Genomic DNA, 21,663 nt, shown 5'->3' on the forward strand with positions numbered 1-21,663 from the left:
GATATAATGGGAACAAAAAGATATCATGAAATGAAGGAGGAAGCAAGAGACAGAGGAAATTGAGAGAATCTGCTGAGTTATACCATTGGGCCTGTCAAGAGACAGAACACTAATGATGATGATGAGACAGGATAGGAGAGGAGGGGTCATGCTGATAATGATTATCAAATGTCTTGAATCCAGTTAGAGTTGAGACCTATGACTGCAATAGTAGTAACAATTTTTCATGTGGCAGTGAGCTTGAACCCATCTGGTGTGAGGTAGAATCTAACAAGATTAAATACACAGTGGTGTGTTGTTAGAGATCTGGTGGATAAGTTGCTAGTGACAAAGAAATAACTCAACAAATAAATACAATGGGTGTGTGAAAAGAGTAATCATAATGGGGGAACTTTAATTATCCAAACATTGATTGGGTAGCTATGAAATTGCATGAGAAAAATGAAATTGAATTTATTGAGTTGTTGCGAGACAACTTCCTGAAGTAGCATGTGACAGAAGGAATTCAAGGTGTTAAATATGATTAGTGTGTCAGAAGAGGTTTCAGTTAAAGATGTAACTATTCTGCCTCCAGTTGGTGACAGTGATCATGCAGTACTCACTTGGGAAGTGGCTAAGTTTATGAATGTTCCATTCAGAAAAAGTTACATGGTGAACTACAAAGCAGGAAATTATGACCACCTGAGGGGATTTGCGAGGTTCTGTGCCATGGTATCAGTTACTGGATGGGAAAGACATGGACAGTATGTGGGAAGTGTTTAAAAAATACTTAAACGATGCGTTATCAGAATGTGTCCTTAAAGTTCAAAGAATAAATACAGCAGGAGTGATATGGATGTGTAATCTAATTAAGTAAGAAATTTATAAGAAAAAGATGATGTGGAAGGAATAAAATGTGCTTAAGGATGATGTCAGTTATGATATAAGCAATAAGCAAAACGTTGTAAGCAGTAGGCCAGAAGAGTAACAAGTGTTGTACAGAAAGCTAAGTCTGAGTATGAAAAGAAACTGGCTCTGCAAGTCAAGGCAACCCAAAAGAATTCTTTGTTATGCTGTAAGTAAAAGCAAGAATGAATTTAAAAGAATAACTCGACTGAATGCAGATGGTATGCAGGTGACTGATGCAGAAGTGATTGTTCAACTAATGAGCAGCCATTTTGCTAAAAGCTATCAACCTATATATGCAACATTCAACTCAAAACTACCTCTTTACTGTATAAGAAATCTCGTGTGGATGAGGAGGAATTGCACAAACTGAATAAGATCTGTATTTAGAACTGATGGGATATCGCCACAGATGCTAAAAGAGTGTTCAGCTGAATTGGCTATTCCCTTAACCAGGCTATATAATTTGAGTCTCAAAACAGGGAATATTCCACAGGAGTGGAAAGAATGTATGGTAATATCATTGCACAAGGGTGGCACAAATACTGTTGTATCCAACTATTGACCAACCAGTATCTCAGGAGTGGTGGTGAAGATTTTGGAAAAGTTGGTTAGGTCTTGCATTCAGAAATAGGTTGACAGAGAATCTCTACTTCATAATGAACAGCATGGGTTTACTAAGGGAAGATGATGTTTTACCAACTTGCTAACATTCTATAATAATATTACCATTGAAATAAACAAGGGGAATCGATATACAATGATACTTTTGGTTTTTGTTAAGGCTTTTGAGAATATAGCATGGAATACTATTGCATAAATTGAAAATATGAGATTAAATTATAAACTATTGGCATGGTAAGAGGATGGCTGTGTTGTGTCCTGAATAAGCTAAGAAATGTTTTAACACAAAATATTCAGGTCACAACTTTAATTCAACATAGGCAGAGAATGTGGAATGTTGGCAATAGAAAAAGGATAACTTTGTGAATGCATTTCAATTTAAGAACAAGGAGTTGTGTAGAACTGTATAAAATGCTTGTAAAATATAATATGTAATATGTGTGGGCCAGATGTAGAAATCTATGTGAACTGTTAAATCTACTTAAGAACCCCGTTTCTAGTACCAAAGTAGCTAAGTCTGTGAGCCAGAGTTCAAGGGTCACTTTTAACCGTCCTGTGTTATGCATGCAAAAGGAGGGAAGGAAGTTACTGGAAAGAGAAACCAAAGCGCTTTCCAGGAAGAGAAAAACAAGTGCACATGCGACAAAATAGAGGGAGCTGAATAGAATAACGTAAATACACATGACCGCATTGGCGGGCATCGCGACGGCTGAGAAATAATGCAAACCCCCATTCGAGGCTTTTTTTGGGTTCCTGGTTCCTGACCTCTCTCAGACATAGGTCGAGTTCGTCATCGTAGAAGTCCCTGGCTGGCCGTGGAAGGCATTGGTTCATCTGTCGCAGCGTCTGGAATGGGCCAAGCTATATTCTTGGACTAGGATAGCTGTGTTTTGTCGTGCAACGGAGGAACCAAGCAGATGCCATCCGTTTCAGGCGATGTTCCCGTGCTTTATCCTATCTTTTCCACTGAGATTCCATTTGTGTAGTCCGACCGAAAACAATCAAATAGGAAGCTAAGCTAGAAAGCCTTGATGACCAGGCAAGGCCGGAAAAGAGACAAAGCATCAAATCAGAGATGGTAAGGTAGACTTTTGTATTGTGATTTCCAGTCATAGAAGAGTGTGATCCCCTAAGAGAATATATAAGATGGACTAATTTTATGGGACTATAAGAATTGTCTATGACTTGGCTGCTCAGGCCCGTTTCCTTAAGATTTGTTTGCCCTACAAGGCCGAGTGTATCTCTGTATGAACTAATAGTAGTGTATAAAGTAAGTTAACTAATGGCCACATGTGTGAAGAAGAAATAATGTGCCTAAAAATTAATGTTGAAATGCTTATATTAGTGGTCTATGCAAGTTTGTGTGTTTAGTGTAATTAGTTTGTGCCTATGTCTTTACTTGAGAATACTTCTGATTATGTTTATATTGTATACTTGTATAATTCATTGAGCTTATTAAATTATTTCTTTCAAGTACCTGCCTGATCTGTTTTGTCGTATGAATTCAAACAGCTGCTCATAAAATAATAACGAACTTAGTGGGATAAACCCTAGTGCATGAATGACTAAAGCGAGCCATGACTGTAAGAAAAAGATAAGCGAATGGAGGTATAAAATTTATGTCAGTTTAATCATCATGAAATTGAGAGAGCCATCCTGGGTAAGAGTCCCATCTATCCTAGGTATTAGCTGGCGCAGTAAAAATATAAATTTTGTTAATGCTTATCGGGTGAACTCTATCAGAATGTTGTGTGATTAAACTGTACAGAGGCTAATAAGACTGCTTAGAATAAAAGGGAAGAAAATTTTGTAAAGGATAGACGTTTATTTGCGTATATAAGAAAATTAAGATTACAGTATAAGGATAATATAAAGTACAACAAATTACAAGGACATAGATAGATACATAACAGCTGACTGACAGATATCAAAAAGTGGTATATGGGGTGTGAATCTGCAAGATTAAAGGTAACCAATGGTGTGTCTCAAGGATCAGTCCTTGGTCCATTGTTATTCAATCTGTACATTAACGACATTGAGAAGGACTTGACATGTAACATACAGCTATTTGCTGAATGCAAAGATAGGTAGAGTAATTAGGAGTGCCTGTTATGCATTACTTGAAGGATGATTTGAATAGGTTGGAATTGTGGGTATGTGCAAATGGCTGTCATTTCAATGTTAATAAATGTAGAGTCGTGCACCTTGGTATGATTAGATATCCAATGTCATATTATATTGGTGGGATTATGCTTGAAGAAACTGATCAGTCTAGGGATCTTGGAATTTTAGTAGACAGGAAGTTGAAGTTCAAGGGTCATATAGCAAAAATTGTAAATATTATTATTATTACTATTTAGGCTTTCAAGGAGTCAAAAGACTCATTGCAGGAGGTCCTTCCTAGGAAACACAAAGTCTATCATACCACTCCTTAAACTCATTGACCATTCTCACTCTCACCACTCTATCAGGCAATGCATTCCACAGTTCAACCACCCTCCATACAAAGAAACCACTCCTCACCCTCTTACTCACAGTTTCCTTTCGTAACTTCCAGGGATGGCCCCTTGTCATCACTCCTTCCTGCTGTTCAACCAAGTGAAAGACCTCCCCAGTGTCAACCCTGTGACCACCTCTCAACAGTTTAAAAGTCTCAATCATATTACCTCTCCTTCTTCTATCCACCAAACTCTGCAGTCCACATTCCCTCAGCCAATCCTCATAACTAACATTGTACAGTCCTGAAATTGTCTTTGTTATCCACCTTTGTACCCTTTCCAGTTAATTTATCCCCTTCAAATCCTGGGACCAAATCTGAGAACAATAGTCTAAGTGTGGTCTGATCAGGGTCTTATATAACAGAATGATAGCTCTTTTATTTCTGCAGGTCAGCATCCTTCTCATTATTATGCAATCTACTGTGTTACCTCCACTGCCTTTGTAATATGTCCCCCGAATTTCAGGTTTCTATCAATCATCAACCCCAGATCTCTTGTCTCTCCTAATTTCTTCAATATAGCTCCTCCAACAGAATATGCAGTGTCCTATCAATGTGTCCTAAACCTCAAGCCCTTACATTTTGCTGCATTAAACTGAAACCCCTATTCATTTGCCCATCTATCTAGCTTATTCAAATCCTCCCAGGACTACCACATCTGCACTATTACTTATAACCCTTCCCGGCTTCACCTGCAAACAACCGAATATCTCCCTGCAATCCACTTACGTGTCTTGATATATGTATGTGGTGGTTTTGACCCCTTTCTCACAGAAATGCAACTTGGATATCCCTTGATATGTCACTCCCCCATCAATCCATCACTAATGCAGGATGATGACCTCTCTGAATTCTGGGTGCTATGGCACATGCTGTGTAACCATCCAGGGTATATACCCAATTTGGCAGTTAAATGACTCCTCGGTGAAAATCTCATCTGTGAAGAGGATATCTCTGTCTGTTGTTCACATATTGCTGGAGAAGCACCTTTGATTTTATCACCCTCTTCCACATAAGTTGTAGTGTTAGGAAGTGTCCAGTAGAACAACGACAGGTTCTCATACCTGGATCATCCGTTAGTACATGTGACATCATTCTCTACAAAATATTCATCTCATGCAACATCACTTTCTGTGTTCTCACAGGATTACAGCAGAGGCCTTCACAGTCCTCACAAGCTATTGTGTCCTATCACAGCATGGTCAACCTGTTCTTTGGTGATCAGATGTCTTTTGTTTCATTATAACATTTAATAGTCTGATACACAAGCAACCTACTAATCTCGAGTGATTTTAGTGTGTTGAAAATAACAAGTGGCTGTATTCCAAGCTTGCGAAGTGCTATTACAGCTACACAGTTCATAATCTCCCCACTGCATGTTAATCCGTACAGATAGCAAATCTCTCTCTCTCTGCTGATAAATACATGAATTTTGGCTGCAAACAGCATCGCATCGCATCACATCACATCACTAATGGAACCAGGCTTATGCAATTCTATGGGCAGCATGAGTGTGCAAAAGTTGTAACAGTATTTATGACAAGACTGTGTACAAAAACTTAAGTGTTCTCTGAAAATTCTTCTCTCAGTATGGAGCAAACTGACTAATGGTGCCTCTTTCTCTCACTAATTCTCTCTGCTCTTTCACACAGCCTTTGATTTCTGTGAGATGGATTTTCTAGAGTTTTTTATGGTTACTGCTGATCAGAATTGGCATTGGTAGTTCTCCTCTCCCAACTCTCATTTTTCTGTAAATCTCTTAAATATGTTCATTCATTCAGTCTGCTGCCATTTGTAACCTCCTATCTTTTGTCTTTTCTAACAAGTGAAAGTTTTTAAATGTAATGTTAATACTTGTATGCTGTAGGTTGAATAGTCTAGTATTTGAGATCACCATAAAAATTATCCAGTTTTTCAGAGGAATGGGGGGGGGGGAATGATAGTATGGGATTCAGTCCCACCTCACTTCAAGCATTATGCATTCAAGAAATGCAACTATTTTTATATTACAGTTAAGTCTAATATAATGAGCATGGTATATAATGAAATCCAATTTTATAATTGTTGTTTCGTGCACAGCCAGTGTAATATAAAAAAGTTTTTTTTTTTTCAGTGATAATGCTATTTTATTATTTCTACTATAACAAGTTATTTTGGTTATTTTCTGCAATTGCATGAGAAAATAATCAAATATGAAAAAGTTCATATTTGATTATTTTCTCATGATTGTAATAATTTTCTGTAACCTCATAAAATCATGTCTGGCATCAATGGCTCAGCCATACTTCAGTTCTCAGTGAACCATGTTCCATAATATAATTACATTTCATGATAAGTATGTTGATTTTATTGACCAGAAAATGAATGCAACAAAAAATAACTATGCTGAGTTTAATAGGTGGTAATAGATGTTTAATTAAACTTATTAGTTTCGCCACATATGTTAGTGGATTCATCTGGGTTAGGAAGAACAAACAAATATACAATAAGTAGTAGATATGAACCATTACATAACTAAAAGCCAAATATATAGGAACCATTACACAAAAATAAACAATAAAAAACAGAAACACGTGAAGCATGGAAGCTGGCATGAGTGAGTCATTGTTCAGCAGGTGTGCATGATAGTTGGCAGAAAAGTTAAAGTCTGATGTGTTGAAAGATCTAATAAGTGATTTCCAAATGTCACATAAAATCGTTCCTTGGTTTCTGTTAAGAGTGCCTTGTGAGTGGATTCATTACCATCATAGCCTCTTTGATGTTCAGGACTGAAGTTGTCTCTATGTAAGGCATGGAGCTCTTGTCCCATTCAATACCGTGGTGAGTGCGGGAGAAATGGAATGTCAGACCTAAGCTGTCTTCTCTGTTGTTATTGATGTCTCCAATATGCTCCTTTTGCCTAATTTCTAAACTTCTAGATGTTTAAGTTTTAAAAGAGGTATACCATGAGTAGACATATCGATACAAAATTAATAATGGAAAAAACTCACGTACAAAGATTATTTAATAGTATAATTTTCGCCTGTGTGTCACAGGCATTTTCAGTACATTAAACTTAATGTACTGAAAATGTACTATTAAATGTACTATTAAATAATCTTTGTACATGAGTTTTTTCCGTTATTAATTTTGTATTCTAGATGTTTGTCCTATGTAAGCAAGGCCACAAGAACATGGAATATGGTAAACTCCAGGATGCTTGTTAAAAATGTTGTGGTACTTAGACGAGCATAACAGAACTCATACAATTACAATGGGTTTGAAGGCCACTCTTATGTCATGAGATTTCAGAAAATTAGTGATTTTGAGAGAAAGTGTGCCAATATAAGGGATCAAAAGCGAGGCTCTGTAGTGAATGTTATGGATGTGTTGTGGAGAAGAAATAGAGAATATTGTATGTTTGTTCTTCCTAACCCAGAAGAAGCCACTAGCAGATGTGGTGAAACTAGTAGGTTTAATTAAATATCTATTACAACCTATTAAACCCCAGTGTTAGTTATTTTTTGTAACAGTTTACATTTCATTTGTTTCTTATACAACTAAACAACACAAAGGAAGGGAATCTAAATGACTTGCATCTGCCTTTATATTTTCACTCCTACAGGAGTGAAGAAATATATACATATATATATAAAACAATTTGTCCACCAGTTGAGAGTATGGGATAAACTGCAATGCAGATATGTTCATTGAGATTTTTAAGCCAGGAACCGCTATTTAATTACACTTCGGATAGAAGAAGTTGAGGTGCTATGATTGAGACTTTTAAACTTTTGAGAGGTGGTCACAGGGTTGACACTGGGAAGTTCTTTCACTTGGTTGAACTGCAGGAAGGAGTCACGACAAGGGGCCATCCCTGGAAGTTACGAAAGGAAACTGTGAGAAAGAGGGTGAGGAGTTGTTTCTTTGCATGGAGGGTAGTTGAACCATGGAATGCATTGCCTGATAGAGTGGTGAGAGTGAGAACGGTCAATGCATTTAAGGAGTGGTATGATAGACTTTGTGTTTCCTAGGAGGGACCTCCCTTGATGAGTCTTGATAGAATTGTGTTTCTTAGAAAGGACCTCCCACGATAAGTTTTTTGACTCCATGGAAGTCTGAATAATAATATTAATAATAATAATTCAGTGCACACTAACTGCCAAAAGCGTGGGCAGTTAAATGTGCACTGGTTATTCTTATTGTCAGACCTAATGTAGTTAAGGCTAATTGTGGGAGGTATACAGCTCATAAAACATGCCTTAAACTCACAGTTTTCTCAAGCAATGCATTTCCCTCACCAACCACTCTCCATGAAAAAATCCTGTTCCTCACCTCCCCTTATAGTTTTCAGGGATGGCCTCTTCATCTACCCTTTTCTCCCCAACATTCTATGAAAAAATCTCCTCTATAATAATTGGGTAATGTTTCCTTACCAACTTATGTCTCAATTATATCTCCTCCTCTACAAGGCTCTACAAATTGCATTTCTTCGATCTTTATTCAATGTTCTACAGAGCAGAACTGCCTTAGTCCATTGTCTTTGCACCCTTCCTAATATATTCTCATCCCTTTGAAAACAGATGAAAACTGTGCACATCAATCCATACAACCTGATCAGTACCTTACATAATGGAATCTCATGTACATGTCAATGTTCATCCATGCATTTGCCATAATTGTGATGTCCTCACACTTTTATCAGTGTTCTTGAAATTTTAGGTCCTTGTTATTGATGCCATCACCTCCAGAAGCCTTAATGCTGTGACCTCCTTAAGATATTCCTCCAAATGTATACTTCGCATTCAATCTTTGCTTTTCAAATTTTAAAACCTTATAATTAGCAACAGTAAGATGGCAATTCCACTCGCTTGCTTACTCAGTCTATTCAAATCCTCTATTCTGCTGTTCTACTCTCCTCATAGTTCTCCCTAACTTTCTGTCCAATTCAAACAACTTTCTCCTGATTAAACTTCTCTCAGTATCATTAGCATACAAGTTAAACCACAACAAACCCAAAAGAGACTGTGGAGCACATAAATAGTGACCTCCCTCTTCTAGGGCACTGCTCATCCCCTACCCTACATTCTTAGCCAGTGCACTAATTATTATCTATCCCTATCCTTTTAAATTTCATTATCAAATTATCATATAATCTGCCACTGTATGACATATTTACGAATATGTCATACAGTGGCATATTTGTATTCGTAGCATATGCCACTATGGCATATGCTACGAATATGCCACTATGGCATTTTCGCTGGAAAGTTTGTGTAAAGAAGGATCCCATTTCAAATGTTTTTTTGACTAATTAATTGTAAATAAGTGAGTTTATTATTATTATTATTATTATTATTATTACCCAAAACCCCATGGAGTCAAAGACTCATCTGGGAGGTCCTTTTATCATACATATATATTTTGCCTGTGACACACAGGCATATTTGTCCAGCTCATCATACCGTGCTTTAAACACACTCAAATTCTCTGCAGACACCACACTCTCATGCAAGGCATTCCAATTATTCACAACTCTGCATGAAAAAACCTGCTTCTCACTCCCCTACTCAATGCACTTGCAATGTTTCTAGTGTGTGTGGGGGGGGGCTTGTTTGTTTAAGTTTGTTTACAAAATTGATATACTTAAGTGGAGTACAGTAACCAGCAAAGGAAAGATGGCAGCAGCTTTGTCTTTACAAGAGTTTAATTTTGATTTGAGTTGTTTTGTGAATTGTGAGGTGTGATATATGTATTCGTTCAATTATGTAGATAAATTATGGATATTTAAGGCAGATGGAAGGAGGGTGTGTGTGAAGTGAGGACTTACTGAGTGGTAACATATTGGTAACTGAAGGTGTTAGTAGCGAGAATGCCACGAGAAGGATGATTGCTCATCTGATAGCAAAGAGAGACGTGTAAAAGGGAAGCAAAAAATTAGTAAAAAAGTTTTGAAAAAGTGAAAAAGTGATCTGATGAACTTAACAAATGATGGTAGTAAGAATAATGAAAGTGATACAAATGTAGGCAGAAGTTTGAAAAACAGAGTGCAGTTAATGGTAAGGTGGCTAGCAGTGTTGATGGCAAACAAGTGTATATGAATGGGGATCAAATTGAGAGAGTGAATGACAGCAAAAAAATGATGCAAGATTTGAAAGCTGAGTTAGTTTAATGAGTAAGAGATGAAATGGATGCAGAGTGAAATGAAGAGAATTGTAGCTATGTATGGAAGAGTGAAGAAGACAAAAATAAATGATGTCGGTGAAAGAGATAACAAAAGACCCATGAGTGTATGAGGATTCAATTATTAGAGTTGTGGGTAAATAAACAAGAAGATGCATAACATTTGTTTTCCCTAGAGGTAAAATGAATAGAGTGATTGAGATGCTGGATATGAAGAGTAAGCAAGCAAAAGAGTTGGTGTTAATAGGGACAAATGACTTGACTGGGAACAATGAAATTGTAATATTGAATATCAGGAGGTTCTTGAGAAAGATAAAAGATGATAATGTGATAAGAAAGGTAGTTAATGTGTTGTCCAGGTATGACAGTGATGAAATGAGGCAGAGAGCAAAGATTATGAATGATATGTTAGCGGAAATGTGTGGGGAGAAAGGAGTGCAGTTTGTTAATGTGTGGAATGAGTCTGAAGGACGAATTGAACTTATGAGTGACTGACTGCATTTGAATGGTTTTGGCATGAGTAATTTGGAGAAACTGCTGCTGGAAGGTAGAGAAATGAGTGGAGAAAATGAATCTGTTCAAGTAAGAAGTGATGAAAAAGAGTGGGAGAGTAAGGAGACTGAAGTGGTACTTATGAATGAAGAAGTAGGTAGCTTGAGTGTAGAGAATGAGAGAACAAGTGTGCAAGACAAACAGCAAACAGGAAGACTCAGGGTGGACAGGGGAACACAGGCATAAGAAAGGTTGATATTCCAAGAGATTGTGAATGTATGTAGACAAAAAAGGAAGAAGATGACCTGGTATCGAGGGAAGGCAGTTCAATTTGAAGAGGGTTCTAAGACAAATAAGGAGAAAAAGAAATAGCTTCAGTTAAGTACTATCAGTGAAACTTATTATAGATACAGGAATGAGCTGTTATGTTTCTATACAAATGATAGAAGTATAAGAAACAAGGAAATTAAATGGTTGCATTGATTGAGTTTGTTCACACTTACACTTATTGGAATAAGTGAGACATAGTTGGATGCGGATGACATCCTGACAGGAATAGAGATTAAAGAGTATGATGCATTTCTTGAAGATAGAAAGGACAAAAAGCAGGGGGGGGAGTACTATTGATGATAGAAAAAGAGTTATGTCCATACAGTGGTTTGAGGCAGTATGGCATGAGATAGAGTTGAATAGAATGAAATACTTAGTCAGATGCTGTTATAGACCTGGTAATGTGGCTGGTAGTGACCATGAAATGTATAATAAAAGTAACGAGCAAATAAGAAAAGGAATATTTATGGGCAATTTTAATTATGGCGATATAGATTGAGATGATGAGATAGCAATTGGAACTGAAGAAAATTAGTTTCTTGAGTTTCTGAGGGACAACCTCAGGCAACATATAACAGAGAGCACACGAGGATTGAGGGTCTTGGATTTGATCATCTCATCAGAAGATATTATAAATAAGTTGTCAAATCATTTTGTTCCTCCAGTGGGTGAAAGTGACCATGAAGTGGTTACCTGGGTGGTTGCCAACAGTGTGAGGACATCTGTAAGGAAATGGTATATGTGGAACTGCAAGGTAAGTGATTATGAGAAGCTGAGGAGACAGCTTGCAGGTGCAGAATGGAATGAAGAGTTGGCTGGAAAGGAGATCAATGCTGCTTGGATGATATTCAAGAACTATCTAGTAGAAGCAATGCCTAAATGTATTCCAAGGTTCAGAAGGTTAAATAAGGTAGGTGTGAAATGAATGAATGAATAGATTAAGCATTCAATAAAGAAAAAAGCATTATGGAGGCAACATAAGAGAAGCGATAATAATGAATTCCATGAGGAATACAAAGAACAGGCAATGAAAGTTTATCCTTGGTTATACTATGAAAATGCCAAGAAATTATATTCTTGGTATAATCCATTATCCAAGTGTAAGCAAACAAAGTTTGCACATGAAGTAACATGACTGTGCAATTTGTATATAGAGACTAATGACTTCACATCACTTGCCTTAGTATCTCATAATGCAAAGCACATATCCTTATGAACGTGTATAATGCTATGCATTATGGGAAGGGTCACTACTCAGACCGGTTTCGACCTTTATTGAGGTCTCATCGGTGGGAACCAGACCATTAGATAATGGTACAGACTCTCTAAACTTGTATAAAGGATTAAACTAAGCATATAATTTCTTGGCATCTTTAATTTATAGTTTAAGTGAGTGGAAAGACTTTCAACATCTATCTCTAATCCAGAGTATTTTAGTAATAGGGTGTGACACCTTTTGGTTACTTGTATATGAAAATATGACTTCTTCATTATGTCAACATTGGTATCACTTTTGGAACTGGCTCCCATTGATGATACCTCAAATAAAAGTTGAAACTGGTCTGGGTAGTAATCCTTCCCATAATGCACAGCATTATACATGTCCATAAGAATATGTGCTTTGCATTATGGAATACTAAGGCAAGTGATGTGAAGTCATTAATCTTTATATATGAGTTGCCACATGCAACTCATATATATATATAAAATATATATAACTTGGATAAAGGATTAAATCGAGAATATAATTTCTTGGCATATTTAATTTAATTTATTTAAAGAACAGGCAAGGAAGGTGACTCGGTTGGTAAGGGTAGCAAACATTCAGTATAAGAGCAGGAGTTAGCTAATGAAACAAAAAAAAAAAAAATCACAGGGAGTTCTATGTAGCAATAAGGGAATGGGATTTCTAGAAATTTTCAGGGACAAATGTCTTAGGCAACATGTAATAGAGGGAACAAGAGGTTCAAGAGTTTTGGATTTGGTTATAGCATCAGAAGAGTTGATAACAACTGAGATGACATCTCCAACACCAGTTGGAGAGAGTGACCATATGGTTTTGACTTGGAAAATGATTAGACATGCAGGAGTATCAAAGAGACAGGAACGTATGTGGAATTATTAAGGCAGGTGATTATAATAGTCTAAGAGGTCAACTTGGTAAAATTTCATGGAGGGAGGAATTGGAAGGCCAGGATATCATTAGTGCATGGGAAATTATGAAAGAATATTGCCATGGTATACAACTTGCCAGCAATGGCAAGTTGTATACCATGACTGAACAAGAGGACACAATTTGGAGTAAAATGGATGACAAACAATATTAAACAGGAATTGCATGCGAAAAAGAGGCTATGGAAGAGATATAAGCAGACAGGTGAAGAGAAGATGCATGAAGCATATAAGACGCAGGCTAGAAGAGTGACTAGTATGGTAAGGAAGAAGAAACTGAAATATGAGAGGAGATTGGCCCTAAGATCCAAAGAAAATCCTAGGGAATTTTTTAGATATGTGGCCAGTAGGAGGAGAAATGACTGTGGAAGAATGATATTTTGGGATAAAAATGGGAATAGAATGACTGATGCAGAGGACATAGTGGAATTGTTCAATGAAAACTTTATTGGAGTATTTCATCCTGGAGGAGTCAATTTGAATACTAGAGGGATAGGGCAGGTACGAGGTTTAGAGGGGCAGGAGGAGATTGTGTTCCAAATACTGAGTACTCTGGATGTCAGTAAAGCTGTGGGACTGGATGGTATTTCACCACAAGTTTTGAGAGAATGTGCTAGGGAACTGACAGTGTCTTTGACCTGGGTTTTCAATGAAAGTCTGGCTGCGGGAAAGGTGCCCATGGAATGGAAGGAAGGTAAGATAGTGCCATTGCATAAGGGCGGTAGCAGACTGGAAGTGTCTAATTACAGGCCAGTTTGTGTGTCATCAGTAGTTAGAAAGATCTTGGAGAAAGTAGTAAAGGACTGTATACAGCATTGGGCAGATGAGGGTAATGTTATCTGTGAGAGTCCACATGGATTTGTGAATGGACACTCTTGTTTTAGCAATATGCTAGCCTTTTATAATAAAGTTACAAGAACATTAGATGAGGGAAAGGCATATACTGCAATTTTCTTAGCGAAGGCATTTGACAGGGTGCCACATGATATGCTGATATTTAAGTTGCAGCTCATGGGTCTGAGTGTCAGATTGGTCAACTGGATTCAGGATTGGCTGTCCGATAGGTATCAGAGAGTTGTGTATGGTGGGGCAGTTTCAAGGAAGCAGAGGGGTACAAGTGGGGTCCCACAGGGCTATATTGTTTATCCTTCATATCAATGACATTGTCAGTGGATTGCAAGGGGATATTCAGTTGTTTGCAGATGATGAGCAAATGTGAATGGGGGAGTGTCAGTTTAATGCAACAAAATGTGTTCTTGACATGATGTTAGGGCCGCCCTCGATGAGTCTGTCGACTCCTTGGAGTTTCCCGGAACAATAATAATAATAATAATAAAAATGTAAGGTCTTGAGAGGTTTGGAACACATCGATGGGATGCTGGAGGAGTTAAATTGAAGGAAGTAGGGGGAGACAAGAGATCTGGGGTTGATGATTGATAGAAAACTGAAATTCAGGGGACATATTGCAAAGGTAGTGAAGGTAACACAGAGGATTACTGCAATAATGAGAAGGACGCTCACCTGCAGAGATAAAACAGTTATCATTCTGTTGTATAAGACTCTGATCAGACAACGCTTGGACTATTGTTCTCAGATTTGGTCCCCAGGATTTGAAGGGAATAAATTAACTGTGGAAAGGTTACAAAGGCAGATAACAAAGATGGTTTCAGGACTGTACAATGATAGTTATGAGGATCGGCTGAGGGAATGTGGACTGCAGAGTTTGGTGGATAGAAGAAGGAGAGGTGATATCATTGAGACTTTTAAAGTGTTGAGAGGTGGTTACAGGGTTGACGCTGGGGAGTTCTTTCGCTTGGTTGAACAGCAGGAAGGAGTGATGACAAGACCCCATCCCTGGAAGTTATGAAAGGAAACTGTGAGCAAGAGGTTGAGGGTTGGTTTCTTTGCATGAAGGGTGGTTGAACCATGGAATGCATTGCCTGATGGAGTGGTGAGAGCGAGAATGGTCAATGAGTTTAAGGAGTGGTATGATAGACTTTGTGTTTCTTAGGCAGACCTCCCCCTCAATGAGTCTTGATAGACTTTGTGTTTCTCAGGAAGGACCTCCCACGATGAGTCTTTTGACTCCATGGAGGTCTGAATAATAATAATAATAGTAATAATAATATGTAGTCAGCAAAAATAAGAACAATTATCGTAGGATAGCATTGATTGGAGAAAATGGTATATGGACAACTGCTATGAATGAAGGATATAGTTGAGATATTTAATGAACAGTTCATAAAAGTCTTTCATCCTTGTGAATGTGACATCCTCCTCTTCTTCCACTGCTCTCAAACTCTCCACATAGAGAGAGAGTTTGAGAGGAGTGGATGATGAGGACGAGAGACTGACTGTTAGTGAGGAAGAGGTACATGAGGAACTGAGTAAATTTGATGTTAATAAGGTTCTGACTTGATAATATATCACCACATATTTTGAAGGAATGTGCCAGTGAGTTGGCATCTGCTTTGAAATATTTGTTTAATATGAGTCTTGCACTGGGTCAAGTTCCAAAGGGGTAAAACGAAGGCAAGATTATGCCACTTCATAAGGGAGGTGACAGAATTCAAGCATCAAATTATAGGCCTATCTGTATGTCAATTGTTGAGGTTAAAGTGTTGGAGAGGCTGGTGAGAACCAGGATCCAGAATTGGGTTGACAACAGTAGTATTATCTTTGATGGACAGCATAGATTTGAAAAAGGGGAGTCATGTTTAGTAATCTACTTTCTTATTACAATAAGATGATGGCTTCATTGAACAAACTTGTTCCATTCACTCTTTATGAATTTGCACAAATGGATACACAGTAGTATACTTTGATTTTGCAATTTTGATACATTACCACAGATTAGAAGAAGATGATAAGTTGATAATCAAACTAGAGTGGATGGGATTGGATATTAGACTGGTGTATTAGATTGGAGATTGGCTATCTGATAGGTATCAGCAAGCTGTGTATGGGGGTGCAATATCCTGGAAGATAAAAGTCACTAGTGGTGACTTTTATCTTCTTCAGGGGTCTATTTTAGGTCCATTGCTGTTTGACCTATATGTTAATGATATTGGGGTAGATTTGGATGGGGATATTCACTAGTTTGCAGATGTTGTTGCCTTACAAGAAGACCTGAATAGATTGAGTGAATGGATACAGGAGTGGGGATGCCAGTTCAATGTTGCAAAATGTGAGGTTTTAAAATTTGGGAAACAGATATGGGAATGTAGAATTTACACTTAGTGGAGATATATTGTTGGAGATGGAAAAAATAAGAGAAAAAAAATCTTGGGGTGATGGTGGATAAGGATCTAAAATTTAGAGGACACACTGTCAAAATTGTAAGGACAACACAACAAATTCTGGGAATGAAGCAGAGGACACTGACTTACAGAAATGGGAAGATTCTTGTTCCATTGTATAAGGCCTTGATTAGGCCACATATGCACTACTGTTTTCAAAAGGACAAAGAGATGTTTGAAAGGGTTCAGAGGTGATTGACTATGGTAGTTTCTGATCTCTGGATTGGTGGATAGGAGGAAGAGGGGTGATATGATAGAGATGTACAAGTTGGTAAGGGGTCGTTATATGATCAATGTTGAAGAGATTTTTCATAAAATGGTGGGAGATTGGAGCGTCATCCCTGAAAGCTGTATAAGGAGGTTGTGACCAAAGGAGTGAAAAGCAGGTATTTTGCATGGAGAGTTGTGAATGATTGGAATGCCTTGTTTGAGAGTGTGGTGTCTGCAGAGAATTTGAATGTGTTTAAGGTAAGGTATGATGAGCTGTGTATGACAAAGGGACCTCCTAGATGAGTCTTTGTCATAATAATAATAATAATATTATTATTATGGATGATATTATTATGGATAATATTATATTATAGGATCTCCTAGATGAGTCTTTGTCATAATAATAATAATAATAATTTCCCTTGTCCAATGCACTTGTTACATTGCTGTTATCAGTACAGTTTGGGATTCTAGCTGTCACAAATCCTCTCCAACACCTTTACCAGAACTTCAGGTGCACAGTCTAGCATGTAATTCGAAACCTTGTTATTCCTTATGATCCTCAACTTGCATTCTCTTACAACTACAGTAACAAAATAATTCTGAATGCACTTCTATAAGAACATTTGCCAAAGATTACTAAATCTTGAATTCACTCTTTATGAATTTGCTCTGTTGTGATTATTTGGAATTACGGCTGGAACAGATAAGACTATGAGGTGAGAGTATATACGAGGGAGGTCTGGAAAGTTTTGATAAATATGCAGAAGAAAAAATGATATTAAAGCAACTGATATAACCATAAGAAAGAGCATATGAGAATATAAGAGCATAAGTTACCTTCATAACTCTGCTACTAGTATGTAGTTATATCAGTTGCTTTAATATCATTTTGGTCTAGGTGTTTATCAATGCTTTCCAAACTTCCCTCATAAGATGTGTGTGTGGGGGGGAAGGATGATAGAAGCAGATGATTTGCAGCCGAAAAAGAGGAGAAATCAATTGAGGTAAATTGGTCAACATATACAGTTGCCTGCTATTGGCTGGGGAGGGGTGCACAAGGAAATATGTGAATAACAATATGCATTAGTAAATTAGCATGATGAGTACAAGCTGAGAAATTATGAAGACTTTAAATACATGGACAGGAGAAAAGCTCACATGGATGGAAAGAAATGTTATTTACTTACTAAGAGATAATTACTTGAAACAGCTGATGGAGAGGAGTTTGGCTTTGAAAATGCTAAATCTGGTGGCATCAAAGAATTTATTAAGAATCAAGATGGCCAAGCTACATTGCCTCCCACTAGGGGAAAGTGATCGTGTGGTCTTGACTTTCCAAACATGTGGAATTTTTAGTTAAGAAAGCACATAATTGAAACTATACAACAGGTGATTATAACAAGCTTATGAGACACTCGAAGCATGGCATAAGAATCTGTAATAGAAAGATGTTAGCCATACATGGGAGACAGTTAAGGGATGTCTATACATCCAAGATCAGGAAGATAAATCTAGAATTGAAGAGCTAGAATTGGATGAGTAGTACCATTAAGCAGGACCCACAAAACAAGAAAATATTGGGGAGGATATATAATAAGGAAAAAGTGAGCAGCAAGTTCACAAGCAGTAGAAGGCACAGACAAGAAAGATGAACTTGGTAAAGAAGGTAAAATCAGATTATGAGAAGAAATTAGCTGGGCTGAAATCCTAAGAGTTCTTTTGCTATGAAAGAATAACCATAATGAGTAATAAAGATAGGAAGGTGACAAGACAATGATTTAGTTATCAAGTGATGATTTTGAAGGGTCTATCATCCAAATGAAAATAAAGCAATGACAGAAACTGGTGTGGGAACAGAGGGTGATGAAAGTACTTAAGATACTGCAGAATCTTAATGCAAATATGACCGTGGTATTAGATAGGATATCAGCCATGCATTATGAGATTAAGGATTTAGCTAGTCTGTTTAACTTAACCCTTAGCTTTCATAATGTCCCAAGAGAGTGGAAGAAGAACAAAACAGTTCTGTTACAAAAAGTCAGACGAGGGGACAGAGGTAGTAAATGATAGACCAATCAGTATCTCAGGAGTGGTTATAAAGCTATTGAAGAAGTTGGTCAAAGAAAATATTCAAGAATGAGTAGATAAGAATATGATCTATTGGGGAGACAGCATAACTTTGTAAGGGACAGGTCATGTGCAGTAGTAACTGACTCACTTTACAATAGAGTGGCACTGAGCTGAATAAATGGGATTGGCTATATAATGATACTGCTGGATTTTGCAAAGGCATATGACATGATACCACATGGCACTGTTACACAAATTGGATGATTAGTTTTTCATCCTGAATGCAGGATGAAAAATATGAATTTTTAGTAAAACCCTGCTACCTCTGGATGAGACCAACTAACTTATTTACAATTGCAAAAGCACATATAAGGATTCTTCCATCATGATGAGAATTAAACTTAGGCCTTTCTCCCCCCCCAATTGATGTTTTTTTTAATTTGCTATATGTATAAAATAATTAAATAGTCACTACTATTACTAGAAAACTTATTGTAAAATATTCAAAAACCTTGAATATCATCATTGAAGGTGCAGTAATGTGCTTTGTATTTTTCCAACAGTCGGAAAGCATTACTATTACCAAAGTCTTCAAATTGTATTAGGCAGGATCTTCCAAATCTAAAAGAAACAAATTATACTTTCAAAATAATACTTTTGAAGCATGTCATTGATTAGATTTTTGTTTATTCAAAAATGAAAGCTCACAAAATTATAGTCAATTCATCTTAGGCTTAGCAGTATTCACACTAAAAACAAAATACATAAGATATTTATTTATTATTATTATTGCACCCTCCATGGAGTTGGCAGACTCATCGTGAGAGGCTCATTCAACTGACAACATATTCATCATACCAACTCTTAAAATCTTTAACACTCCTTGCATTAACAACACATTCTAGTAATATGTTCCATTCACTGACAATTCTTCATGTAAATAACCTACTCCTTACACTCCTATTCGTCACATTCTTACATAGCTTCCAGGAATGACCTCTGGTTTTTCCCCTTTCGGCTTCTACTCTTTTTATAATCTCATCTGGATTAATCCGATAAAATCCTCTCACTAACTTAATTGTCTCTATTATATCACCTCTTTTCCTCCTATGCACTAAACTCTACAATTCACATCTCTTCAACCTCTCTCTCTCTCTCTCCATAGCCAGCATTTCAAAGTCCTGATATTGTCTTAGTCACTCATCTCTGGACCTTCTCCAATGTTTCTGCATCACAGTGAAAACCAGGCAATCAAATTTGAGCGCAACAGTCCAAGTGTCATCTGACCAGCACTTTATACAGTGGTGCAACCCAGGGAGGGGGCCAAGGGGCCCTGGCCCCCAAAAAAGAAAAAGGAAAAAACACTAGAGAAATTTCCAAAAATATCTTCCTAATTAAAATTCATCTTTTTTATTTATGTTGTGCCGTGTCTTCTATTTCTATACTGCTTATGAATTAGCGGCCACATAAGGTGGGAATACCCTATAGCTCTTGGGAATCCTGGCCGCTGTGAAAGCAAGGCGAACGAAGTAGTACTCTTGCGGACTGAGCGCTATTTCGTTTGCCCGAGCTGGGCCAGAGGAGATCATGGGTATCATGTATTGGCAATCACTGCAGATGCTCAGTCATAGGTCGTATGCATTCTCAAATCGTCTACTGAACTCACCCCCCCCCCAAAGATTAAATCTTGAGTGCTCGGCCCCCTCCAAGATTAAATCCTGAGTGCACTACTGGTTCAACCACCTTCTTAACCTTACATGATAGAGTGCTTCTTATCAGTGTTGCAAAGACTACAATGTGTAGAGTCTTTGCAGCACTTTGTTAATCTTTTGTTAACATCGCACAAATCATATGCATAGAGATTGAAGCAACCAGTTTTAATAATTTTTTTTAACTTTAATTTTGGATATAAAAGTGCAATTTATATTTGAGTAAATATGGTACTATCTATTCCCATTCTCTGCAGCCTGTACATCAACTTATCATGTGGTAATCTATCAAATATGGAAGTGAGAGCATTGACTTCTACTTGATCTTGGATTGCTCAGGTGTGAAGTGGTGAATGAGGTGAGATTTAGGTTCTACATGCTGTGGATAGCAGCTGGCAGATAAGATCTGATTCCAGCAGGGAAAATTAAGAGACCATCATTAGAACTGTTGTGCAACTGGATTTTGATTACTTGGGATATGTTTTTGCCAGAAATAATTACCAAGAGTTTTTTTAAAAAACTGGTATGTCTAATTCCCTGGAGGAGAGCAAAGATGATGCTATTTGACTAAATGACTATTTGTTTTTTTTTTATTACAGCAGCATTGTCGCTAAAGATTCAAATAAATCGTGTGATTAAGGTGAGCGGTCGATTGCATAAATAATGTTGATAATAAAAAATTTAAATGCATTAATTTTATAAATAATATGAACAATTATAAATTATAATGAATTACTGAGGATTTAATTATAAATCAATTTAGTTTTTTCCTGAAAAACTTTAACTTCTGAAAATCCCCACATATATCTCCCACCACGATTTTTTAATTTTGGGGAAAAAAGTGCCAGTTATATTCAAGTATATATAGTACTATCTATTCACTCCTTTGCAACTTGTACCCCAACTTATTATGTGGTAATCTATCAATCATTTTTGCAAAGTCCAAGAATATCAATGTATATGATGCTTCCTTATATAACACACTCATGACCCTATCATAAAATGCAAGTAAATTGATAAAACAGGACCTATCCTTTACAAATCCATGCTAACCATAATAAAGAATGTAATGTCCATGAATTCAATCCTGTATTCTATTCCTAACCAATCTTTCCAACACTTTGACCACAACCACAGTTATATACCAGTCAATTATTGGAAACTTCTGTACTAAAACCATGCTTGTGGAGTGGTACAATTTTGCCTTCCT

General features: G+C 37.1%; 1 protein-coding gene across 3 annotated transcripts in view; it reads right to left on the bottom strand.

Annotated features, from left to right (window-relative positions):
* LOC150096158 (NADP-dependent malic enzyme-like) overlaps positions 1-21,663 on the bottom strand; it is a 272,304-nt gene that overhangs the window by 79,744 nt on the left and 170,897 nt on the right. For all 3 annotated transcript variants that reach the window (XR_016549967.1, XM_090409458.1, XM_090409457.1), the window contains one exon: positions 19,256-19,365. Coding sequence is in view for 2 of the 3 variants with exons in the window: in XM_090409458.1 (XP_090265584.1) it covers positions 19,256-19,365 (110 nt within the window). In the remaining variant the exon portion in view is untranslated. The remainder of the gene's footprint in view (positions 1-19,255; positions 19,366-21,663) is intronic.

Source organism: Typopeltis vanoorti, chromosome 19 (assembly GCF_054136105.1).
Source record: "Typopeltis vanoorti isolate ZY-2024b chromosome 19, IOZ_Tvanoo_1.0, whole genome shotgun sequence".
Classification (NCBI taxonomy): domain Eukaryota; kingdom Metazoa; phylum Arthropoda; class Arachnida; order Uropygi; family Thelyphonidae; genus Typopeltis; species Typopeltis vanoorti.